Raw genomic sequence first — 25442 nt, 5'->3', positions numbered from 1 at the left:
TTCCCTGTGGAAGGGAAGTCCCGGGTCCTCGCTGCCTGCTGCCCCGACGGGGAGGTCGGGAGGGTCGGGCGGGAGGAAGGGCCGGGAAGAGGAGGAGGAGGAGGAGGTGGAGAAGGAGGTTAGGGGAGGAGGAGGAGGAGGCCCGGCCCGGCCCCGCCGCCTCCTGATTGACTCCCAACTTTCCGCTCCTCCCTCGCATAAACTTTCCCGTCCCTGCGCCTGGCTCCGTGCGCGGACCCGGGAGCCCGCCGCGCTCCCCGCATTCCTGCCGCCCGCCCCGGCCCGGCCCGGCCCCGGCCCCGCTCCGGCCCCGGCCCCGGCCCCGGCCCCGCTCCCGGCACCCGCGGCCGGCCCAGCCCCTCCGGAGCACGGAGCAGGTAAGCGCTCGCCGGGAAGAGACTCCCAACCCCCCTTCCTCCGCCTCCTCCTCCTCCAGCCCCTCCTTCCTCCCGGCCCGCAGCCCTCCGCCTGCACCGAGCCCCGGCGGATGGCGGGGGGCGGCGGGGTCGCACCAGCCCTCGTCCCCCCCCGGCCGGCAGCTCGGTGCCTCCCCCCGGGGCTCCCCCCGACGCCCCCCGATGGGGTGTGTGCGTGGGGGGAGGGCACAGTCGGGCTGTTTTCACTCCCCCCCGTCGGGTCCCCGGGCTCCCGCCCCGTACGGGCTGCGCTGCCCCCGCACCGGTCCCCGCCGAGTCTCCCCGCGGCGCATCCCCGGGGTGACAAAGGGGCCTTGTGCCCGCACGTCGGGAGCGTTCGGGGCGGGCGCCGGACGTTACGGGCGGGGATAGCCCGCCCCGGCCGAAGCCCCCCGGGGAAGCGGCGCGGGAGGGTCCCGGGTGAGGTGCGGGGTCACCCGCGTGTCACGCTACATGTGTGTCACACGCATGTAGGGGATGAGCATACACTGACTGTATGCTAAACACTTTGTGCCTCGTCATAGGGGTGCATTGCTAACAAGGCGGCAATTAGATGTATAATTTTCAGCAGTGTGTCATCTTTATTATTATTATTATTATTTTATTTTTACACCCTCCTTGGGTTTGGTGTTGTTTTCTTTCCCCTTAACCCCCTTGGAAGGAAAATACGGCCAAGCCCTCGCAGAGCCACCCACCTCCAACCCCCTGAAACCGCTCAGGCCCTATACAATGCGTTCGACTTCTGTTGACTGGGAAAAAAACAAGTTTGGGGAGAAACCAGCTGGAAATGGTACCAGTGGCCCTGCTAGAGTGGCGGGCCCCCTGCAGCCACTCACTACTGTTGTGTGGTTGGCATGGGGTGGCAGGGGGAAAGGTGAGGACAGAGGTTTTGGGGGGTTTTGGTGCTTTGCAGGGAGCCGGGACAAGCTGGGCTGGGCGATCATCCCATCAGCGAAGCGATAATCTCCTGTGTCAGGCACGCCAGGGTATTTTGGGCTCCGGCATCCTCTCTCCCCTCCTATCGCTTTACCCCGCGCGGGTACGTGCGTGTCGTGAGTCAGGGCATTGGCAGTGCCCGGCCACCCTGGGGGGCCCTGCCAGCCAGGCTGCGAACCTCCCCCCGATATTGTAGCGCTCGTGATGCTGAGTGGAGAATTGGGGTTTGCCAGGCTGATGAGCTCCCCATGCACCCACTGGCCCTGGCACCTTGGTGGCCCCACAGCCCACACCCCTTGGGGGTCATTTCTCCCAAGAATGGGAGGAAGAGGGTCCCCAAAGCGGGCGAGGGGTGAGGGCTCACCAAAGTCACTCAGTGGTGAAGCTGGGAGAGAAGCAGGTAGCGGGGCTGGGACCCTGGTGACAGGGCAGATGATGGTCACTGTGGCAGTGCCCCAGCACTTCCCCACCAGAGAGGACGAGCATGACTGTCCCGTGGGGAGAAGGCACTGGATTTGGCCCTCTTAGGGTGTTACAGGGTCAGCATTCCCATGGGAAGAGGCTGCAGATGGCTGTGGGGTGAGCAGCTCCTCACAGCTGGGTGGCGCAGGGGGACATTTCCATCCCCAGGGACCTCGAGCACCCAGCTGCCTCCCCACAGCGGGCATGTGGCTGGCACCACAATGGCTTTTCTGGCAGGAATAACCCTTTGAAAGCAGCGGGTCCAGCTGCCTTCTATGAACGGCACCCAGGTATCTCAAGGAGCCCCATCCTGCCTGAGATGACTGCAACATTGGGGTGCAGCTCAAAGTAGGGAGATGTTTCAACTGGGGCATTTTGGACAGCCTAACCCTCCAGCAGTTGTCCCACATCTAACATCCCTTCCCTGCAAAGCAGAATCCTCCAGCTCCATCAATAAAGGGACTTGCAATCCATGTCATTTGCCATGACATGCGGTGGCTGTTTATCATGATATCAGAAACAGCATCTCCTTTTAATCGCCATTTAATCCCCATCTTGCCACCACCAAGTGGGTTGGGAGGCGAGTCCCAGTGGCCCTGGCACTGTGCCGAAGGAAGGAGCCTTTTCCCGGCGGTGTGTGAGCAGGTCGTGGCACTGAGGAGGTGGGGGTGGCAGCGGTAATCAGCTGTAATTAATGTATTAAAAAGCAAGTAACCGCGCAGCTCCCATCAAACACACAGAGAGCACGAAGCTGGTGGCAGGTGAGCTCGGTGGTGAGACTGGGTGCAGGCATGCAGCAGCCAGAAAGGGCATAAATGGGCAATTCTGGGCTGTTTGTGGGGGGAGAAATGTGTTTTCCTGCGTTAGTACCTCTACTTCTGTCTGTGGGAGTGGAAAATGGAGGGAAAGAGGGGAGAAGGGGCTGCAAAGCCCTAACCAAGGGTGCTGCTGGGATTTGTGTGACAAGAGCTATCCCGAGGCTCTTTGTGAGGTTGGAATCTCTCCATCCATCACTGAACTGGACGGATGCTTTCCAAAAATTGTCCCATCTCTAGGAGCTTCCCTGTCTCATTAAATCCTTGATGGTTATGGCAAGGGGCTGCTGGGACAGCCGCAGTGTTTACATCCCCTTGAGCGCCATTGGTGGATGTGGTACAACCAACTACCCCTGATTTTGGGAGCTTCCATCCACGGGGGATTTGCCAAGTGGCCGGGCCATGCCCTGACCTTCTCAGCTGTTTGTCCAAGGTGTTATTTGGGGTCGGGGCCAGGCTGGGAGCCGCGGCGGCCGAGCCCAGGCACCTGCGTGTTGTGGTTGGGGCAGACACCTGAAGCGCATGGGCGTTCGCTATTGCCACTGTCACGTGGCGACTTATGAAATGTTTTTTTGGAGGGAGGGAGGGAAGGTAATGATGGGGTGAGCCAGCGGGGCCATGCCCCGCACCAGCCTGCAGCGGGCACGCGGCAGGAGCGGCCCCCCCGCGATAACGCACGTCCGGATCCTGCTGCGGGTCTGGACTTGCTGCTGCAGCTCCCGCTGCTTCAGTTTTCCCCGCCTGCGAAATGGGAGCGAGGGGCCCCGGGAAAACCTCCTCGTGGTGCCGGGTCAGCCACTCGCTGGCCGTGGCGGTGGGAGCAGGGGGTCATGCGGTGCTGGTGCCATTTCAGGCTCCCCCGTGCAGTTCGTGGCAGGGTTTTCTGATGAGCACATGTGGCTGGGCCCTTTGGAGGTGACAGGCCGTGAACCCCATGGTCTCACTCTTGGGGCTGGCAGACGGTGGCCTTGTGGTGACAGTGTTCACGCAGGGCTCTACACTGGCACAGCTGATCCTGTGGGCAAAGGATTCGGGGAAATACTGATCGAAGGAGGCGCATCCCATCCTGGCAGCGCAAATCCCGATGGAGCACGTCCCCCCATCCGGTCCCAAGCAGATGTGATGCTCCAATGCCCGCAGCGTCCCCCGTTATGCTGCCATGAGACAACAGCAGCACCGAAACCCAGCGTGCCCACCGCTGCCACCTCCCAGCGGGGCACTGGGTGTGTCACAAGCTGTGCTGGGTCTCTGCTCTATAGAGGCGACCCAGAGCTCGCCCTCGGGCACTCTCCTGCGAGCCAGAGGCACAGAGGTGACTGCGGGGCTGCGCTGCTCCCGGGCAGAGCTGGCTGGCGGGTGGCAGGCGAGGTGTGAGTGATGGAGGAGGCTGCTTGATCCCCTTCCCCCTTTGCTGCCGGGGGATCGGGACGGACCCGGAGCGTGTGCTGGCAGAGCTCCGCGGGCTGCGGGGGGTGGCCGGGGAGGGGACAGCAGGGCTGCAGCTAATTTTAGGAGGTGGGCAGAGCCTCATGGGAAGCAGCCGGCTGGAGGGAGGTGTCGCACTCGCACCGCGGTGCCCACGAGCACCGAGAGTGAGCACTGGGTGACCCTGGCTCTGGAGATGCTGCCGTGGGCTGGCAAGGAGGCCTTGCGCTGGCAGCCCAGTTTTCTGCTCTGAGGAAGAGCCATGCGCCCGGCGATGCCCTGGCTGCTGGAGGGGCGGTGGGTCCGGGGAAACACACAGGGGGAAAGCCTCGGATTCCCGGTGTGCATTTCCAGGAGGCGGGTGAGCCCCGCGCTGCTCCGTGCCTCAGTTTCTTCGTGACCGTCTCGCCAGCGCTCCCCCGGCGGAGTGCGGTGGAGGCAGGAAGGCTGGCCGGGCTCGGGGATCCTCGCCTGGGAGCGCCAAGCCTTATTATTTCCCCACAACTGTCTCCTCCTCGCTCCTCGTAAAATTAGATCCAGCTGTTCACAATAGCCACTAACTTCTCTCCGGAAGATGTTCAAAGTTTACAGACGCGGAGCGGCGCGGGTGCGTGGAGGATGGGCTGCCGTTCCCATGCCAGCTCCTCGCCGCCCGCCCTTCCCCCAGAGGCAGCCAGCTCCTGCCTCCCCCCCGCCGGCTTAGGCAATTCGGGTTTAGGAAGAAGCACACCCGCACGCAGGCATGCGAGCTCCCGACCCAACCGAGCGTCGGGTTTTTATTAGCAGGAAGATCCGGGCGCTTCACAGTCCGGGAGAGAAGGTCTGGTCTAAGACCCTGGTTTTCCCTGCCCGGCTTTGTGCCCGCGCGCTTGGCAGATGAGTTGGGCAGGGTTCTGCTTTCGTGCTTGCCAGCACCTGTGCCCAACAGTGGCATAAGTTCGGGCTCCAGTTCTTGCATGGGGTGGCTGCTGTGTCCCCTCGCAGCCTTGCCTGGGTGGCACTGCAGAGTTGTCAGGGTCCAGCTGTGGTGTTTGGACATCAGTGTGCTGGGCAGGGGTCTAACACACTCTGCTGGGCGCTCTTGGGCCGTGCTCCTTGCTGGAGCTCCTTCTTTTACCAAGAATACTGCCTTCATGTATTTTTAGCAGTTTTCCTCCCCAAGGATTCCAGAGCAATTTTTCAATCTGCAGGAGCTGGAGTCGCTGTGCCCGTCTCCAGCTCTCGGCTTGGGCAGTGGTGAGAGATGCTGGGAGAAGGCGCTGAGCTGCCGTGGACTCCCAGCACGCTCCTGGCATGCACAAGGATTTGCTCGCTGGGACTGTCTGGGGTGGTGGCAGTAAAATCAAAATATCCCTTTCTGGGAATAAGTCACTGATGGGGTTTGTGCAGGGCAGCCTGTATCTGCTCTCGCAGCTCCTGCAGGACCTCAGCCAGGCACTGCTTCGAGCTTCTGAGCTCCTTGCAGGAGGGCAGGGAAGCGTGTCCCCTCACAGGGGTGACAGTGGCCAGGTGACAGTGCTGTGTCACATTCTGTGCCAGACCCTGGCAGCCAGGGACATCTCTGTGTCTTGGCTGGGGTGGTAATGCCTGACAGCCGCCCTGCCCGGTGTCTCAGGAGCCGATCCCCCCCAGTCAGTTCTCACACACCTCATCCCATGGGGTTTCTCGGGTTGGGAGCTGTGAATGTGGCAGTCAGTGCTAACCCTGGGCTCCAGCGGGTGCCACAGCGCAGGCAGTGGGTACAGCTGCTGCCTGGCCAGGCTTGGGTTTCACAGGGGCGGAGGCGGCTGGGGGCAGGTGTGAAATTCATTGCAGCCTTCCTCCTTCTTCTCCTCCTCCTCCTTGCCTGGTAGAGTCCCCTGGCAGATGTTTTCCCTGGCCCTGCTGCAATGGCACAAAATGGGGTCAGCAGCACCTGGAGCTCTTCTGCAGAGGCATTTCTCCTCCCAGGAGCAGGACAGAGGGCTGGTGGGGTCCCTGGGATGCCTGGCTGGCCCCAGTGGTAGGACGCTGTCCCACTGCAGGCACAGAACTGCCTAGCCCAGGCTTCCCGGTGTTCCCCTAACACCAGGGACCCTTGGCTTCCCCTTAGGACAAGCTGGGAGTCCCTGAGGACTCAAGACTCGTTGGCCACTCCAAGCTCATCTACAGGGGATGTTCAGGGGGAGACATCCTGGGATGGATGTATTTTGGCGAATTCAGCGGTCCCCAGTGGGTGCTGTGCCCAGCACTGGCTGTGCCATGGGCCACCAGCACTGGGGGTGTCACGGGACGGCATGGGGGTGGCCCATCCCCAGCAGGCAACTCCAACCCTGTTGTTTCCATCCAGCTCGTTTCATAACACAGAGAGCAATTAATGCTCTAAAAGCTTTCTATTTATGCGCTGCTGGGTGAAACGCCCCGTCCTGGCTGGGCAGGGCAGCGTAATTGGGCCAGGGAGGCACGCTGGGTTACAGTGTCCGTCTGTCCTCTGCCCTCGGGTCCTGAGCCTGAAGACTCGAGCAAAACCGGCTCAGGTCCTCCAGAAGCTGAAACCCAGCTCTGCCACCCTGCCAGGACTGGGGGGAGAGGAGGGGATGGAGGGGTTGGTTTGGATGCCCGTGATTCTGCCGTTAGGAGGGAGCTGTGCCCTGGGTTTGCCTCATCCTCTTCCTCCTCTCTGCCCAAATATTTTGGGAGCAAATCGCTCGCATTTTCTCTTTGTTCATCCACAGCCCTCTGGGATGAGGGGTCTGAGCATCCCTCAACCTCGCACCACTGGGCGAGGACCAGCCACATCTCTGCCAGGTAGAGGCTCAGGGCTTTGCTGGGAGCTAGGGGATCCATTGGCTGTGGGGGTCCAGCTGGAGCTGGGGGGCATGGAGAGCCTGGGCAGCCCTGGCAGTTCTTCAGCCCCTGGTGGGATGCTGCCACGTGGCTTCCTGCGGTTTCCTCGCTCCGATTGCTTCCTGAGCTGCCCGCCAAGCCGGAAGGGACAGGAAGTGATAGAGGGGAGGAAATTAGTTGGGCTGTCTCACGGGGAGCTGGCCTGGTGCACTGGGGGCTCTGCCACCACCTGGGTCCCCAGATTGTGCCAGGGTACCCTTTGGAGAAGATGTGGCCAGTCAGGAGGTGCAAACCTGGGTGGGAGAGAACAGGATGGCCACCCTTCCCTCCACGAGCCAGGGAATCCCTCACTGCAGCCTGAGAGCTGTTTGGAAGAGGAGCGCAATGTAAACAAACCTCCTTTCACCGCCCTCCTGCCGCGCCGCGTCCTGCTCGGCCCTTCCACCCGCCTCGGTGAGCTCTGGTTGTCCCTGGGACAGCCATGTGCCAAACAGGATGGTGTTTCCCTGCGGGAATGAGGCACGGTGTTCCTAAAGGGTCCCTGGGCAAGATGCCAGGGATGTGGGGCTCCTGTGAAGAGCTGCAGGGTCATCCTTGGCAGAGCCAAGAGCATCCCGCTCTGTGCACTGCAGCGGACAGACAGGGCAACATCTTCTCCGGTGTGTTGTGGTCTTGCTGGTGTCCCCCAGGAGCTCCACAGCTTTTGGGTTTCCTTCGAGGGGCTCTGCAGAGCTGGTGGCTGTGTGACCGTGTGGGCAGCATTCCTCCCAGCCGTGTCACCAGGTGGGGAGAGGCAGGAGCAGCAACACAGCCCCCAGCCAGCACTCCCCTGCCTGAAACAAGGGGCGCATTAACGAAAGCCTCTGCCTGCCTGCAAATCACTGCCTGCATCAGGGCCCCAGCTGATACAGATTTATTGGCTCTCCCTGAGCCCCAATGTGCCAGGACACGCAGGAGCTGGGGTGCCCTAGAGCCTTGGCTTTGGGGTCTCACAGAGCAGTCCCTGGCAGGGGCTGCATGCTCAGTGCTAGGGAGGATGGGGACTCGTGTTCCCCTCGCCTCCGGAGCATGGGTGCCATCAGTCTGGTGATGGGGAGGGGGTGATAGCAGCCTCATGTTCCCCCACAGGGCTGGCGCGGGCGGCACTGAGCCGGTGCGAGGCTGAGCTGCTCTGTGCTGATCCTGCCCAGGCTTGTCATGAACTTTTATCCTTTTGCTGTGGGGTCTGCGTGCAGGGGGGAGGGAGAAGGGCTGGATTGCCCTGGGCCCCCTGCATGGGGAGGCAGGATGGAGCCAGGATGCAGCTGGACCCCTCTCCCTGTCTTTGCAGGGTTCTTTGCCTCCGCAGTGTCCCCAGCACCTTTGCAGAGTCTTTTTGTCCCACTGTCCCACTCCATGGGCTGCTCTGCCCCAGGTAAGAAGGGGTCCTTGGGGCTGCTCTGCCCCACACCTTGTCCCTCTGGGCAGTGCCAGCTGGGGACATGCTGTGCTGCCATCTCCCTTGTGAAGCGAGTGCTGGTGACCATGCCCTCCAGTCCAGGTGGTTTGAGGAGATGCTGTGACAACAGCCACCACCCCCGTCCCAGTTTGGGCGAGACACAAGGGGCAGTGCAAGGGCTGCTGGGGCTGTGCCTCATGGAACACCAGACGGGATGATGCTTTTGGGGCTGACCATGCTGGGAAGGAGGAATATGCTGTCTCCCAGCTCGGCAGCATGGGACAAGGATGAGGACTGGGTGCGCAGGGGCATTGTGGGGGTGACAGGCACCTCTGCCCATGTCATGGTGTCCCTGTACTCCCAGCCCCAAGTGCTCTCCCCTGTGCCACCCTGCATGTCCCTGACCCGATCCCTATCACAGCTGGTTGTGCTGGATCCAGCAGCACCTTGCTCCTGGCTTTTGACACTCGCAGGATGCCCACGGTGCTTCTCTGACTGCAGATGCTGCCTCCAAAGTATTTCCTTCCCTCACCTGCCACAAAACACCCATCTCTCAGGCATCCTTTCTTCTTTGCAGCCCCCTTTGCTTTTGCAGGGTTTAAAGAGGTTTCTCATTGCTCTAGCAGGGTCCCCAGCCCCAGGCAGCTCTCCCAACAGCTCTCCCCTGCTGCCTGCTCAAGCCCCAGGTTTCCCTCACATCCCCCGCACGTGGTGCTGGGGCCGAGCTCTGGGAGCCGTGGGAACACCGTCCCGGTCTCCTGGGCAGCCTTGACCTCGCAGGGAGATAAGAAGGGCTGCCCTGGAGGCATCCTCCCCTGCCTGCTGTGGGCACCGCGTCCACTGGGGGACCTCACAAGTGTGCAGCCCCCTCCATTACCCTATAAAGCTGTGGGCTGGAGTGCGTCCCCGCCACAAATTCAAGGGGCGAGTGAGCTGGATGTGGGGACACCCTCCTGGCGTGGGTGTCAGTGATCATCCCTGCTCATGGATGGTGAGCATCATCACAGTGGGCAAGCATCCCCTGGGGATGTGGGTCAGTGGTCCTGGGATCCCCAAACCCTGCAGAGATGTACTGTGGGAGGGGTGGTCTTCCTGCCCTGGTCCCTGGGGAGCAGCTGGGAGGCAGGAGCCAGTGACGTTTTCTGGCAGGTCCGGTCCCCTTCCCTGCCCTGAGCAGGTCTGGCCACGGTCTCCGCAGGCCGTCCAGCCGTGCCGGTTCCCTAATTGCTGCTCTTGTTGGTGTTTTGTAAGGGCAGGGTGGAGCGGCACTCGGCCGTGCCTTGCGTCAGCGCGGTGCTTGCTCCCTCCCTCCAGGAAATCCAATGTCTTCGCCTGGCCAAAAGCAGGTTCGGTGGAGCAGGAGGAGGAGGAGAAGGAGGAGGAGGAGAAGAAGGAGGAGCTGCTTCCTCGCACCTTGGCCGGGGCCCCAGCATCACCCTCCCTCCTCTCCCAGCTTCCCTGAAAAGGCTGGGCTGGGATTTCCCTGCTGGAGGGGGAGTGGGGTGGGAGGGGGCTGGGGACTTCCAAGGGAGGGGGATACATGTGCTGCAGGCACGGTGTGGGGTCAGCCGTCACTCTGCCTGTGCAGGCAGTGCCTGGCACAGGGACCCAGGGCACCGGGCACGCTGCCTGCAGTGGTGCAGCCAGCCCCGTGGTTTTGCTCTCAGCCCTATAGCTTTCCCCTTGGCCCCCAAAACATCAGCTGAGGAGGGCAGGGGGTCTGGTGAGTCCCTGTAAAGTCATCCTCCGGCACCAGCTCTTGGGGCTTTCCCCTGCTAGGGTGAGCTGATGACAGCCCTGTGGTGCTGTGGGGCCCCGGGATGCTGCTGGGTCCTGGGCTGGCACAGGCTGCAGGGTCGCTGACCACTGAGGTATTTCGAGACTGGGGGCTCCTGAGTGCCACAGTGCTGAGGGGCCTGGGGCTGCCACGGGGCTGCTGTGGGGTCTGAAACCATTGAAGTTTTTGAGTGCTGCTGGGTCTTGGGCTGCTGCAGAAGCTGAGGAGTCTCAAGTTCCCCCATGTCTGGGGGTCCTGGTCTGCCAGGGGGTCTTGGGCTGCTGTGAAGTAGCCAGGGTTCAGTACCAAGGCAGTTGCACCCCCAGTGTAGGTGCCCCACTGGGACAGAGCCCTGATGCGCTTGCTGGGCTGCAGGGGGGAGTGAGGGTCCCCCTGGGCCTGTCCCCATATGCCACCCTCGCCGTCCCTGTGCAGTGCCTGGTCCCGGTGTTCCTCTGCCCTGCCATCCCCAATACCCTGCTGGGTTTGGACCCTGCATCCATGCCAGGGGCTGCCCCAGGGAGCCCCCAGCAGCAGGCACAGCCGGGGTGCCGCTGGCCCGTCCGGCACCGCTGCCGCCATCCCTCCCTTGGCCGGCTGGCTCGATCCTACAATCCAGTTCTCCTTATTTGGCCACAGTGCTCAGCAAGAGGGGGAGCAGCGGCGGGGGGGACGCGGGCAGGGACGGGCGGCGGGACCGGAGGGGCTGACATCACATCGCGACGAGGGAGAGAGAGGGATGGGGGGGCTAAGTTTCTTTTTTTATAAAAGGAAAAAAAAAAAAAGGCAGCAAGGCCTCGCAGCGCACTTGAGCCAGCGGGCTCAGCAGTTCCTTTAAAAGGAGATGTCTGTGCCGGAGACCTTTGTACACTCCCAGCCCGTCCGGGAAGCGCGGCGGCGCAGGAGACACCTCTCCGCTCCCACCGCCGGCAGCTGCCGCCAAACATGTTATTGCAAAACACTGAAACGCTGCGCTGGGAGCTGGGCGAGAGCAGGAAGAAGAGGAGGAGGATTGAAGGCTCCCCAGCATCACCCACCAGCTGGGGAGGGTCCGGGGCCCCAGCTGAGCATCCTCAGGGTGGGGGGCCTCTCCTGGTACCCGGGGAAGGGCTGCTGGACGGCTCTGGCCACCTGGTTCCCATTAGTGGGGTCTGGCTTGGAGCCGCTCAGCATCTCCCTTCAAATCCCAGCTCTGAGTTTGCCAGGCATGGTGGAGCCGGGATTTTGGGGCCTAGGGGTGTTTTTTGGGCCAGCTTGCCCAAAGAGACTGCTGTTTGGCAGTGGCTACTGGTGCAGGGTCAGGGTTCACGGGCTGTGGGGCTGCTGCCATCCTGTCCCGAGGTGTCAGCCATAAACACCATGTGCTCAAGTTCCTTGTATGGATAATACAGTAGCTGGGGCAGTTTCCTTCCCAAGCTTTATTTGGGTGGACCTTGGGTGGTCACTTGTGACTTGGATTTGGGGGTACTCGTAGAAATCATGCTCTGCCCCCAAGGAAAGCCTGTTTGTGTGTCTGATGCCCTACAATGAGATGCTGCTCTGGGTGCAAGTGGGAACAGGGCCAGGAATAGACCTGGCCCCATGCTGCCACTGCACCCATGCCCCCAGCAAGGGTTTCTGGGTCTGACAGGTGTCCCCTGTGTCCCAGCAGGTTGTCGCGTGTCCGTGGGGGCTCGGGGTCGGAGCCCAGAGCAGCCAGCACCATAGCGTCCAACAGCTGGAACGCCAGCGGCAGCCCCGGGGAGGGGCGGGAAGATGGCCAGGACGGCATGGACAAGAGTCTGGACAATGATGCCGAGGGTGTGTGGAGTCCAGACATCGAGCAGAGCTTCCAGGAGGCGCTGGCGATCTACCCACCCTGCGGCCGGCGGAAAATCATCCTCTCAGATGAGGGCAAGATGTACGGTGAGTGACGGGGCCGGGATGGAGGCACTGGGCACAGGCACCGCGCCACCGGCCAGGACGGGGAGCGAGGGCTGAAGTGAAACCTCCTGCCCCAAACCCACGCTGGGGCATCGCCCTCGAGCATCCCCCAACCCCGAAAGCAGCTGGCCCGGGTTCATCCCAGAGCTGGAGTGGGGAGGTGGCAGTGACCTTCGTCCCCTCCCTCTGCTCTGGCTCTCCCTCCCGCTCCCTCCCTCTCTCGGCCCTGCCGGACCGACTGGTTTGGTGAAGCCGTCGGGCAGGGAGCGGGCGCGGGCAGGGAGCGGGTGCGGGACTGTGGGGCCGGGGCAGCCCCAGCCCTCCTACTCCCCTGTGCCTCTGCATCCCTCCCCAAACCTTCCCCAACCGGACCTGGTGGCCAGAGCACCCTGTGGCAAGAGCCACCCACCCACCCTGAGCCACCTGTGCCCAGCTCAGTTTTTGGTGACTTCATTGGTGGCAGCAGGGCTGGTCAGCCCCGCTGGGGTGATGATTTTGGAGGTGTCAGCCTCAGTTTTGGTGTCTCTGAAAACTCCCTATCCCTGCCTGGGTAGGGACTGGTTCCTCGTCCCCTCCACGTCCCATGATGTCACCCCCAAGGGCCAGTGACTTCAAAGTCAGGAGCAGGCTACCATATTACCATCACCCCATGGTGATGACAGGACCAGGGCTGGCATCTCTATCCCCAGCCTCTAAAATACACCTGCCCAGGATGCTGCTGTCACAGCAATGGCTCACCCAGTGCCAGCAGAGAGGGACAACAGGGACAAGATTTTCTGGACAGCACCATGCCACTGTCCCTACACCCATGCCAGCTACCTGTGCCACCTCATTTGCCAGGGCCCCCAACCCACGGCATCGGGGCTGGTGGAGGAGCGGGGTGAGGGGGAGGCGGGGGAGCACAGGGCTTCCCAAGCGTGTGCATTTTTTGGATTTCTTCGGGAATAGCTGAAGTGCCGCCGGGAGCCTGGCCCTTCGAAGCACGCCCCAACCGGTTTTTCCAGCCTTTCAGAGACATCTGGCAGCTGCTTAAAGAGGCAGCAGCCCCTGCCGGCCGCCTTTCATCTCCCCCCACCTTCCCCAGCACCTCCCCACTGGGACCCCCAGGACCCCTGGCTGGCATTACCGAGCGTACCAGGGGCATTGGCAGCACAGGCAACGCCAGCATGCAGCACAATGGTGTGCCAGTGCCTCTGCTCTCCCTCACCACCCCTCTTTTTGGGGGTTCCACGGGTGCCCGTGGCCGTGCCAGCCCATGTCACACTGGTGCCAGCACTGCGGGGGTGGCAAAGCAGGTGGGAGCTGGGGAGGCAGGACCCAGCACAGGGCACACTGGGCCTTGCTACACTCGGCTGCTGGACGGGTTATTTTTAACCCAGCCTGTCCAACTGGTTCACGTGGTGGTGTCAGGGGAGAGGAATTTGGGGAATGTGGTAATTTGGAGGAGGACGTGCCCTCTCAGAGGGAATGGCATGGTCCAGATGAATCACAGGGAAAGGGACAAGGGGCAGGGCACGTGGGCACAGGGATGGCTGTGAGGGTGCAGCTTTGGACATGGTGAGGCAGGATGGGTGCAGGCGATGCTGCCCCTGGGTGCTGGGCATTAGGGCCGAGTCCAGGAAAGCACCCACATTTCTTTCCTGTATTTTTTTCCCCATATTTCTTCCCCACGGGCAGGGTACAGGGAAGAGAGGATGGGACTGAAGAGCAGGGCATGCGAAGGGGGATGGCGAAGGTGTACCCCCAAAGTGGGGCTCAGCAGCAGGGTCCCTCCTGCCAGCACCCTGCTGCTGGTGTCATCTCACCTGGGCTTAAAGGACACCCTTTAAGACCTGGCCCCTGCTAGGTGCTAATGAGGGAGCCAGCCCGGGGTGGGAGCCAGGAGGGGTGGGAGCTGTGCTCAGTGCTTCAGGGTGCCACCAGGGTGCCATGCTGGCTGTGCAAGGGGTACCCCCACTGTCACCCACCCACCAGCTCCTGCCTGGCGCGGGCACCCCCAAGGGGCAGCTGTCTCTGCGTGGCACCTGGCCCTGTCCGTCCCCATGTGTGTGTCCCCCCAGGAGGGCCCAGTTGCTGTGGGGCTGGGAGGGGGCCAAGCGGGGTGGAAGAGGAGGGGGGGGGAGCGTATTTTTTTTTTTTAAGGGATTTTTTTTTTTTTTTATTCTTTTAAAGCCGAAACCCGCTCCAAGGGCATTTCGACAAGTTCCAACCGCGACCATCTGGTCCATTAAAATAAATCTGGCGTGCCTGGCTGCCCCCGTGCGCGGGGGGGGCGGCGGCGGGGGCCGGGGGGGCCGGGGCCGGGAGAAGAAAGCTCCCAGCTGCTCTGACGTTCGAACGTAGATTGGCCACAGCTGGCCCCTGAAATGTGGCGCAAAAGCAACTTCTGCTTCGAATTAGACCAGGACGTTAGGAAATACTGGTGGAGAGGCCAGCACAGCTTGTGAACGGGAAGCGGGGTGCCGGGGGGCAGCCCGGGACCCCCGCGGGCACGGCTGCCCGGAGCGGCTTCGTTGGCTCTGGTGGGGGGCTCCGGCTGGGATAGGTTTTGAGGGGGTCAGTGGTTTGAGGCACCGCTGTGGTGGGGGTCCCCTGTGACTGTCACCTCCGTCTGAGCCCCGGGGCTGGTAACGCAGCGGGGTGGGGGGCGCGGGGTGGGCGCCCTGCCCTGGCCACCCCCGTGTCGCCGAGGTCGCCCCGGCACTGTCGCGTCAGCGCCACCTCCTGGCAGCGCCTCCCTCGCCAGGCCGGGGGGCGGCGGGGGTTTCGGGGCCGATGCCCCTCGTGTGCCGAGGCTGACCCCAGGCTCTGCCCGCAGGTCGTAACGAGCTGATCGCCCGCTACATCAAGCTGCGAACGGGGAAGACACGGACGAGGAAGCAGGTGAGGCGTTGCTCTGCTTTTTCTCCTGGGGTGGGCTCGGGACGGGGTGGGAGGCGGTGCCAGGTAAGCCCGAGGGGAAGCGGATGTCCGGCTGCATCGCTCGTCCTCTGTGTCCCTTCCTCAAGCCCCTGCTGCTGCCAGCAGGTTCCCCCATCCTCTGCGAGGAGCTTCGCCTGTGAGCACAAAACCCCTGGGGTTTCCTCTCTCCCAGGATGCCTGGAAACTGGGAGTGTGGGGGGCAGACAGCACCAAGCCCCCCCCACCTGGTTGGGGTCACCCTGCGGGTGACAGGAGCCCTCAAACTGTCTGGGCAGTGTGTCTGTGTCTGCGTGGGTCTCTCTGTTGCGCCTCCTGGATCTGGGGACTGTTCCTATCTCTGCCCCTTGCCAGGCTTTATGCCACTTGTGCCAGGTGCCACAGCAAAGGCACTCCAAACCCCGTGGGCTGAGAGCAAGGCATCCCCATCCCAGCCAGGGATCCAGGGCCCGGCGGTGTGGAGCTGTGGTGCTGGTCCTGGTGGGGCTGGAGGTACCACAGAGCCCTTACCCTGCTCTCACTGCCCAGCCCAGTTGGATGCTGGGGCAGGCAGGGATGCAGGCAGAGCACAGGCAGCGATGCTGACAGGGCGGGAGCACACAGAGCTTCCTGCAAGCCCTTGCTGCACCAAACCTGTCTCAGGAGTGGGCTGCTGCAGTCCTCGATGGGACATGTCCCTTTGTCATGTGGCCAGTGGCTCTTCCCTCCGCTTGTGGTGGCCCCCAGCCGGGAGCCAGGCCACCTGTCCCGGCAGAGCCAGTGGCTTTGGATGCTTGGGAGCATCTCCCACCTCAGGGAGATGGTTGGGTTTGGGACACTGATTCTGGGACCGTCCCATGCCACAAGTCCTCACAAGAGAGGGATGCTGGTCCCCAGACACTGAAGGGGTCACTCCTCCAGGACTTATGCTGGAAGGAGAGGGGCCAGGGTCTGGACACCGGTTTTGTGTTCAGACCAGTGCCAAGCAGCACTTCATTTCTGGCTTAAAGACTTAGCTGACCCCCCCTTCCTGGGGGAAGGATGCAATGCTCTGGGGGACTTGGGAAAGGCATGGGAGAGAGCACACATGGCACTGATCCCTCTGTGCAGTCATCTCCTGGACAGCCTGGTGTCTCTTCATGGACAGCCTGGCACTGGTGGGAGAAAGTTCTTGCCAAAGTCGGCTCTGAAGCCCTGTGGGTGCATGGATGCCCACCCTTCCTGTGGGTAGCCCTGCAGCCATGTCGTGCCTTTCCTGCCTGGACATCAGCCCCTTTAACCCCCATCAGATCTTCTTTAGATCTTGCTCTTATAGGGGCTTGGACACAAAACCCCAACCTTTCTCACCTTTCCCACATGCACAATCAGCAGGAGCCCTGGGGCAATGTGCCAGTCCCTCCTGGACCCTCAGGCCCCACCTAGCAACCCGGGGCACCTCACACCTGCCAGACTGTATTTTCAGCTTGTGGTGCTCACAGGGGCTGGCAGGGCCTGTCCGTCTGTCCCCAAGAGATGGTCAGTGAGGACCCCCTCAACTACAGCAGCTTTACACCAAGGAGCTTCACCCCAGCTGGGGAGGGCACAAACCAGCATCAACCAGCACCGGGGGCCCCCCTGCAATTTTCCTTCCTCCAGCTCTTGGCAGGTGCAGGACCCTCAGCATCTCCAGGAGCAGCCAAAATGCTCCCGCGTTTCTCCGCACTCCCTCCCCCGGGGACAGCATCCCGCCCTGCGGGGGGAACGTATCTTCACGCTCTCTGTGTTTTCCTTTCCGAACGGCGTGGCGGGCGCTAGGTGTCCAGCCACATACAGGTTCTAGCTCGGAAGAAGGTGCGGGAGTACCAGGTTGGCATCAAGGTACGTTGACGCCCTTGCCCAGGTGTCCGCGGCGGTGTCTCTGTGAGCATGGGCAGCCCCTCTCCTTCCTCCTCCTTTCCTCTGGTTGACGGCTCTGCTGTTCCCCCTCTCCTTCTGCTCTCTCTCTGCAGGTCTCTAGCCACTTGCAGGTTCTTGCCCGACGGAAATCTCGTGAGATTCAGTCCAAGCTGAAGGTACGCCCTGCCTCGCCTGGCCCCCGCCTGCTGACGACTAACGCACTGGGCTCTGTGGTGTGCTGCTTGCTTTCCTGTTTTACCTCTCTTTTTTTGGTGTTTTTTTTTCTTCCCCCTCACTTGGCTCCTTGGATCAGATGGTTTTTACAGGCATCATCGTGGGATGCCCAGAGAGAAGTGCAAGGAGGGACAGCAGAGCCCTTCTCTTTCTTCCAGGAGGGTGAATGTGGGTGCCAAATCCCCTCTTTGCATCCAGGCAAGGACTCTGCCATGGGGAGATGTGGGTTTAAACCCTTCTATGGTGATGCATGAGGGCTGCCCCCTCTTTTGGGCCATCAGGGGCTCTCCCACGAGGAGAAGGGCCTCCCCAGGGTAGCCAGTGAGACAAAGTGAGGTTCAAGGTGTGCAAAGCCCTCCACAACTGAGACCTGACCCAGCTCAGAACAGGTGCCAGTGGGATGTGGACAGAAGCAGGGGGGCCCCAGGGGTCCCTGCAGGCTGCCAGCCCGGTGGCTTGTGATGCACCAGGGTGTGAGTACAGCCCAGGGGCACCCCAGGGGTGTGAGTGGCAGCAGGTCCAGGTGGGGCCATGCTGCTGGGGACGGGGACACAACAGTGCCAGGAGCCAAGGGAGCCAAGTGAGAAAAAAAATGGATCATTCTCTCTCTCTTTTCTGGTTGGCTTTTCTTTTCTTTCCTTCCTTCCTTCCTTCCTTTCTCCTAACTGGAGCCCGACTAACCTTTCCATAACTGTTCCCACCAAGCTTTGTGGTGGCAGTGGGGAGGGTGATGATGGGAAGGCATGGGCAGGGCTGGGGGCATCACCAAAGGACCAAGCCCTGCTTGGGTTGGACCCACATGGTGCAAGCTGGGGGACAGAGAAGTCCCCACTGCACAGCCACCCACTGGGGACAGCCAGCTCCTGCAAGGTGCCTGAGTTCATCTCTGCACCATCACACCAGGGAACATCTCCTTGGGTAGCTCCAGGGCTGATTTTCTGCCTTGCTGTGTGAGTGGGAGCCCAGAAAATCTTTCAGCCTGCTGACCTTGAGGTCCCAAAAGCATCACCAGCTCCCCCTGTCCTGGGTGCTGTGTCCATCTCCATCACTGAGGCTGGCAGAGTTGGCAGCAAGGGGCACTGTCAGAGCTGGAGTGTTTTCATCCTCAAAGCTTTAACAAACTCCAGCTCATGCTGCCTGGGAGCCCACCGAGATGTGCCCCCCAAAGCCTTTCAGCAGGGACCCCAGTGCCCCATGAGCAGGATGCCAGAAGGGCTCCCGCAGCCAGACGGGTTTGGTCTGCTAGGAGAAGCCAGGAGAGAGCACCCAAAACTATTTTGGGATGCTCCTTTGGGCTTGTATGTCTTAAACCCAGTCTCCAGCCCAAGAGGGGCAGTTAGGGAAGTGAGGGGGGCAACAGGGTCAGCGACAGCAGAAGCCTTTACAAAATAGAATAAAAATAAAATAGAATAAAATAAAATAAAATAAAATAAAATAAAATAAAATAAAATAAAATCTTTCCTTGCCACGTGGCACAGTGCAGAGCAAGGGGGAGTTGGAGGCAGGAACGACCCCAGGGGTCCATGGCTGTGCTCTCCATCCCCAGCCATGCTGCCTGCAGGATTCTGGCAGGGAGCAGCCAGGGCAGAGATCCCCCTGAGCAATACTCCGGGGATAGAGAACATCCCTTCTGGAGATCAGTGCAGGCAGCCCCCTGCCCTCACCCAGCACTGTCCTGTGGGATGAAAACTCACTCTGTGAGCAGTATCTGTGTTTTTGAGCTGCAGTCGTGTGCGTGTTCGTGCTCCCGGCGTGTGGCTGCACGCCCGCCCTCCTGCCCTGCCCCAGGTGAAAATAAATGAAGCATTGATCCCTGGGGAAGGTTCAGAGGGAAAGCAGAGGGCGTGCACTGGGACCAGCATGAACGTGTCCTAGCAGTGCGAGTGGAGGAGCAGCCCTGCTCCGGGCAAGACCTGGGAGCCCTGGAGCTCCTGCCCAGCAGTGCTGTGGAGCAAAAGGGAAAAGGAAAAACAATTGGTCTCCTATATCACGGGAGGGTTGTTCTCGGGGTTTTCCTTGCAGTGCCTGTGGGGCAGTTGGTGCCCATGTCCCAGGGCATCCCAGCAGCTCTTCCTCTGCGTGCCCTGGCTGCAAGCACTGGAGAGCCATGTAGAGGATATTAAAAAGCCAAGAAAGGCACAGGCCTGGCTCACCACAGTGGCCCCTTAAAAGAGTGGATGGGGGGGCTTTGGCATCCCATTCCTGGTGGGATTAAGCCTGGGCATCAGTGGCCACCATGTGCATCCCCCGGTGACCAGCCAGGTCAAGGGGTTCACTGCCCACGTCGGGCTGTGGTGGTGAGCCGGGGTGGGGGCTCAGCTGTGCTGGTTTCAGCTGGGGTAGAGTTAATTCTCGTCACAGCACTTCACAGCCACCCCGTGGCTGTGCTGTGGAGAAAATGAACTCTGCCCCAGCTGACACCAACACCGACTACGGGGGGATGTACAGAGCACCCAAAGGCTCCCATGACACTCTAACCATTTTTTTTTCCCTTTCTTTTGCGGACAGGCCATGAACTTGGTAAGTTGAGCTTGAATCTGAAATTCCTTTTGTTCCCCATTGCATTTTGCCCTCTCCAGTAGAGAGGCTAAAAACCCTTCGAATCATCGCCAAGGGGGGGAGGGCCACCAGCAGCGGGACATTTCCCAGACCCATCAGCTTTTGCCCAGAGGATATTGGCAAGCTTCAAATGTTAATTAACATTTGAGAGGGGGTGGGGGGATCACTCTGCACCGGTCCCTCGGCTGGGCTGTGGGATTGGCTGCTGGCTTTGCAAAACCTGTCAGGCACGCTTGGATTGAGGGAACTCAGTGTGCCCCTGTAACCCCGCTTCCCTCCTGTCCCCCCTTTTCCCCTCAGGACCAGGTCTCGAAGGATAAGGCTCTGCAGAGCATGGCTTCCATGTCCTCGGCGCAGATTGTGTCGGCCAGCGTCCTGCAGAACAAGCTCAGCCCCCCCCCTCCTCTTCCTCAGGCCGTCTTCTCTGCTGCCCCCAGGGTGAGGACAGTCCCACACCCCCCCCCACAGGGACACCCCAGGGTGGTGGGGACACCATGAGCCACACAGGGGGCAGGGGGAGATGATCAACAGCCGTTCTCTGCCGTGGTGGCAATGCAGGGGCTCCCTGCTGTTTGCAGCAGGTGAGGAGGGAAATTTTGGGAGTGGGGAAGAGTCAGAAGCCACTGACTCTTCCCTGTGCTGTTTCCCCAGTTTTGGAGTGGGCCTATCCCAGGACAGCCTGGACCCTCTCAGGAGTAAGTACAGACCCCTCCACACCTGGCACCAGTCAGGACCCCACCTTGGCAAGGGGCTGGAGCGTCCCGGGCTTGGTAACCTGATGATGCTTTTTCCTTTCCAGCATTAAACCGTTTGCACAACCAGCTTACCCCATCCAGCCACCCATGCCTCCATCACTAGCCAGTAAGTCATGTCCTTACCCCCTTGGAGGGGACCCTGTGCCCCTGCCAGGTCATATTTGTCCTCTGTCCCCTCCCACCCACTGTGTCTCCTCCCCAGCCCTACTGGGGGAAAAGCCTGAATTTAAATCCAGCAAAAAGCTCCACAGTGAGCAGGACTGTGCTGCTCCCAGCTGGGTCCCCTCCAGTCCCTTTCCACTCAGTACATCCCATGTTTTAGCCGATACAGAGCGATACAGGAGGGTGGGGGATGCAGTGGGGACAGCAGCATTGCAGGGGGGGCTCACCCCATTTCCTGGCTGCCCCTCCACCCCCATGTCACTCCCCCTGCCCCAGGTTACGAGCCCCTGGCTCCGCTCCCGCCAGCTGCCTCGGCCGTGCCGGTCTGGCAGGACCGCACCATCGCCTCCGCCAAGCTCCGGCTCCTCGAGTACTCCGCCTTCATGGAGGTGCCCCGGGATGCCGAAACGGTAACGGTCCCCTCCGCATGCCCACCACCCGCGTGGGATGGTGCCCGTCCATCCCCGTGCCTGGTGGCATCTTGCTCTTGCCTGACCTCTCCTGCTGCTGTCCCCACCCCGCTCCCTACAGTACAGCAAACACCTCTTCGTGCACATCGGCCAGACGAACCCCTCGTACAGCGACCCGCTGCTGGAGGCTGTGGACATCCGCCAGATCTACGACAAGTTTCCTGAGAAGAAAGGCGGCCTCAAGGAGCTCTATGAGCGTGGGCCCCAGAACTCCTTCTTCCTCGTCAAATTTTGGGTATGCTGCCGGGAGGGTTAGGGTGAGGAGGGTCTTCCTCGAGCTGCAGGCTCATTGTGGGTCGGGCACTCTGCTGGCAGAGTGGGAGCGTCCTGGGCAGCTCTGAAAGCTGGTGTCCCTCATCCCCATGGAGGGCTGGGTGTGGTGGGGCCTCATGGGACCCTCTCCTCTCTCCAGGCGGATCTGAACAGCACAATCCAGGACGGGCCAGGGACCTTCTATGGTGTCAGCAGCCAGTACAGCAGTGCAGAGAACATGACCATCACAGTCTCCACCAAGGTGTGCTCCTTTGGGAAGCAGGTCGTGGAGAAGGTGGAGGTGAGTTCCATGCCCCACTGCATCAGGCAGGGGTGGGAGTTGGTCCATGGCAGGTCCTGGGATGGAGAAAGTCCCGGAGCTGGGTGTAGGATACATGGGTGCCTGTAGCATGTTTATGGGTGGAGTGGAGAGGACATAGCCCTGTCCCAGTTGGCCACCACCACCCATGGGACAGCTGCTCACCCTACTCACCCTGGCTGTCCCCTGCAGACGGAGTATGCACGGCTGGAGAACGGCCGCTTCGTCTACCGCATCCACCGGTCTCCCATGTGCGAGTACATGATCAACTTCATCCACAAACTCAAGCACCTCCCGGAGAAGTACATGATGAACAGTGTCCTGGAGAATTTCACCATCCTGCAGGTACCTCCCCTCCTTTTCTAGGGGGTGTGTCCCACCAGGAGCGTGGAGCCCACACTTGCATCAACCCTGCTGGCCCCACACACACCTGGCTGTGCCTGAGCCCACACAGCCCCTGAATTCCAGGGAGCAGATCTTGGTGGTGCAAACAAAGGGGCTGTGCCCAAGCCTGGACAAATCTACCGGATAACGGGGAGCAAAATTTTCATGGTGCAATTAAATTGGCTGTGCCTGACTGTTTGGCTTCACCAAAATTACCCAAATAATGGGTAGCAGTTTTTGGTGGTGCAAATGCAGTAGCTGTGCCTGAGCCAATGCAGCCTCCCCCAAACAAATATTTGGTGGTGCAGTTCAGGCTGTTCCTGAGCCATTAAATTGGCTGTGCTACTGCCTGTGCGACCCTACAAATAATGGGTAGCAGATTTTCTCATGGTGCAAAGTGGCTTTGCCTGAGCCCATGCAACCTCCCCCAGATAACAGCACCTGTCCATGGGCACAGCACTCCCCTGACACATTCTGCTCCTGCTGCAGGTTGTTACGAACAGGGATACCCAGGAAACCTTGCTCTGCATTGCCTTCGTTTTCGAGGTCTCCACCAGCGAGCACGGCGCCCAGCACCACGTGTACAAGTTGGTCAAGGACTAGGGGCCCTTGGGGACAGGCAGGGGCACGAGGGGCGTGCAGGGGAGGGAGAAGGCCGTGCAGAAAAGCCACCCGTGCCTGTTGCCTTGCGAGAAACCATTTGAAGACAGAAGGAGAAGGAGGAGGAAGAAAAACAATAGCCAAAAAAGACTGACTTGTGATCGCAGATGTTTTCTACTTAGGAACAGTTTCTTTTTTTTTTTTTTTTTTAAATAAATAAATAAAATTACAAAAAAAAAAAAAAAAAAGGAAGAAGAAGAAGAAGAATGGGAAAGGAAGCGTAGGGAGAAAGGAAACCCACATCCGGCGCTGGAGAGGGAGAGACCGGCCCTCGGTGTTGCTGATGAAGGCCAGGCCCCCACCGTGCCACCAGCAGCAGCAGCAGCAGCAGCAGCAGTGGCAGCAGTGGCAGCAGCGGCAGCAGCAGCGGCAGCAGCGGCAGCAGCAGTGGCAGCAGCGGCAGCAGCGGCAGCAGCAGCAGCAGCGGCAGCGGGACGTCGGAGCAGAGAATGACTCCTCCCTCCTTTCACCCCCGCCCTCGCTCAGAAGTGGCCCCGGTCCTGAGTGGAGAGGAGCGAGCACTGATGGTCAGGAGGATGTAGCACCGTGCCAGGTCTGGTCCGACACCGATGGGCATGGCAGCGACAGCGGCGTTGGCAGCGCGTGGCACAGCCCAGGGGGCTGTGGGGACAGATGTGCAGGGCAGGAGCAGGGCAGGGCAGAATGGAGGAGGGGACACTGCCACCTCCCCAGGGATGCTCCTTCTCTATGCCCAGTGGCAGTGAAGGCATGAGGGCATCGACAATGCAAACCATGGGGTTTTATGGCTCCTTTTTTCCCCTTTTTTTTTAAATTAAAGTGCTTTTTAAAAAGACACCATGCTTGTAATCAGGCTGATGACCCTCTGCAGTGCCCAGGTGCTCCCCTCCCACCCTGCACGGGAAGTGTCTTGTTTAGGGAAAGGTTTGGGATGTCTCCATCTCTGGCTGGGTTTTGTGTGGGATCCCCTGAGCTCTGCGTGCGCTTTCAGGAATTGCACTTAGGGGTGGCCCAGGCTCAGTGTCCCCACTGTGGTTGCTTGCTGAGGAGTAGAGAGCAGTGAGGGCAGATTTGCCTGATTTACTTTGCATATGTACATTTTCCTTGTTTCTTTGTTTTTTTGTTGTTCCTTCACCTTTTTTTTGCCTTTTTTCTGCGATGACTGTTCCAGACTGCTCCGTCCGCTTGCCTGCATCCTGTGGGAAGTGGCCAGGGAGGTGATTTGTGCAGGGAAAAACATATTGAGCAATGCAGGGCCAAGCTGTCAGTGGGCAGAGTTCGGGACAGAGAGGACAGAGACAGACAGGGGACAGAGAACAGGAGGGATGCCAGGATAAGAGACTGGGTCAGCTTGGAGGTATTTTTGTGGCTGCAGCCCAAAGTAAGCCAAGGCAGTGTGCCCAGTCCTGAGGCTGCAAGGGCAGAGTCTGGGGAAAGCATCCCCAGAGTGCAGGAGGGTCACAGAGGGACAGAGGTGGCAGGGAGCAGGGTGGCAGGAGGCTGGCAGAGGGACAGGGAGCCCGAGGTGGCCAGGTCTGAATGGGTTTCTCATGTTGTCAGGGGAGTGAAGGCAGGGGGAAGGAGGGCAGGAGTGTTTTGAGGGGCACTGCAGCCCTTTAGGGAGGGGGACAGGGCAGGTTTAGGCTCAGTGTTGCCAGTGCAAGGAGCAGGAACAGCCCCAGAGCTCAGGAGAGTGCCTTGGCTGCCACCTTGATGCCACGTGTCCTGTGAGGCATGGGGACTTCGACCTCTTGCTGCTGGGAAAAGCCACCCATCCCTGTGGGACAGGGCAGAGCCACCCTGGCCCCGTGCCAGGCCAAGGGCTCAGTGGTGGGACTGGACTGAGGCGGCTGCTGTGAGCAGGGCAGATGGAGCAGGGGGGAAAGAGAGAGGGAAAAATCCAAGGCCAGGCACTGGCATACCATCCCAGGGCTGTGCTGGGGCTCTCTGGCCAAGTTCTCATATGTAGCATGTTTGTTTGTTGTTTCGTAGGTTTTGGGTTTTTTTTTTTTTCTTCTTCTGTTTCACTCACTGATCTAAAAACTCTGGGAATGAAAACTCAAAACTCCCCCACATAAAACACAGGCGTGCCCCGCTCTCAGCCCTGATGGGGGACGAAGCTCTTCGTTAACTGGACCGGTTTGTGCCTCCATCCCTCCATCCCCCCCTCCCTCCTGCCTGCACCGAGCCCAGGGCTCACACTGCACCCCACGCACACAGACTGGTGCCCCCAGCAGCCCTGGCCGGGGTTTAGTCATGATCCGAGACACTTTCTCAACTCCCCTGCTCCCCAGCCCCTCCGTTCTCCTCCAGTGTATTTATGAATTTCACATGAAGTACTGTTTTATTTTTTTAAAGACTTTGTAAAGCTTACCAGGGTTACAATCACCATTTTTAGAGCTGCGTCAGTCCACAATGTTAAAAATCCATTTTTTTATGTATTATATTTTTTGTGTATTTTTTTTTAATCCAGCTGTGATGGGTTGTATCATATATTTGTTGTGTTTACTGTATCTGTCCAACTTCAAAGAGAGGAGACTGTGGAGCTCCGAAAAAACTACGGTCTGCTGAAAAAAAACATTAAAATTATTTGTTCATGGGTTGGCTCAAGCAGTTCTGAAGTTCCTATTTTATTTCTTGGGATTTCCTTCAACAGCCAGGACTGTGAGAGCTGCTATGTCCCATGTAACCCCTTGGCTGGGTGACGCTTCTCCTGGGACCCCAGTTCTGGGTACCAGGATGCCACATCCAGCTGTGTTTTGCTCTAGTTTGCATCAGTACTGCAGGGTTTGGTGGGGAAAGGTCGGGCTGGCCATGGCAGACGCTCCCGCTGTGCTTCCCCGCAGCATCGCTGGGCTCAGGAACACGCGGGGCCCA

At 60.3% G+C, this 25442-nt stretch overlaps 1 protein-coding gene across 6 annotated transcripts; it reads left to right on the top strand.

The window, feature by feature from the left end:
* The first annotated feature begins 323 nt into the window (after positions 1-323).
* Positions 324-25178, top strand: TEAD3 (TEA domain transcription factor 3). 6 transcript variants are annotated; one of them, XM_039565542.1, is made up of 14 exons: positions 324-377; positions 11747-12000; positions 14837-14901; positions 16711-16773; positions 16905-16967; positions 19534-19545; positions 19885-20022; positions 20236-20279; positions 20384-20445; positions 20778-20911; positions 21033-21206; positions 21384-21524; positions 21735-21887; positions 22416-25178. In XM_039565542.1, exons 2-14 carry the CDS (start codon positions 11865-11867, stop codon positions 22527-22529), a joined length of 1299 nt encoding a protein of 432 aa, XP_039421476.1. In that variant the 5' UTR covers positions 324-377; positions 11747-11864; the 3' UTR covers positions 22530-25178. The 6 variants fall into 6 exon arrangements, with proteins under 6 accessions (XP_039421476.1, XP_039421477.1, XP_039421473.1 ...); XM_039565543.1 differs by having other exon boundaries at positions 11744-12000; XM_039565539.1 differs by lacking the exon at positions 324-377 and adding an exon at positions 8164-8294.
* The last annotated feature ends 264 nt before the right edge of the window (positions 25179-25442 follow it).

Source organism: Corvus cornix, chromosome 26 (genome assembly GCF_000738735.6).
Source record: "Corvus cornix cornix isolate S_Up_H32 chromosome 26, ASM73873v5, whole genome shotgun sequence".
Lineage (NCBI taxonomy): Eukaryota > Metazoa > Chordata > Aves > Passeriformes > Corvidae > Corvus > Corvus cornix.
The sequence above is the reverse complement of the archived record's forward strand: the minus strand, read 5'-3'. Positions and strand labels throughout refer to the sequence as shown.

Bases quoted from the DNA above. Each gene is read 5' to 3' on its own strand.
- TEAD3 (XM_039565538.1), top strand. From the start codon at position 8,179: ATGCAGCTGGACCCCTCTCCCTGTCTTTGCAGGGTTCTTTGCCTCCGC. The intron at 8,295-11,743 runs GTAAGAAGGGGT...CCTGTGTCCCAG, and splicing joins CATGGGCTGCTCTGCCCCAG to CAGGTTGTCGCGTGTCCGTG. The intron at 21,525-21,734 runs GTGAGTTCCATG...TGTCCCCTGCAG, and splicing joins AGGTCGTGGAGAAGGTGGAG to ACGGAGTATGCACGGCTGGA.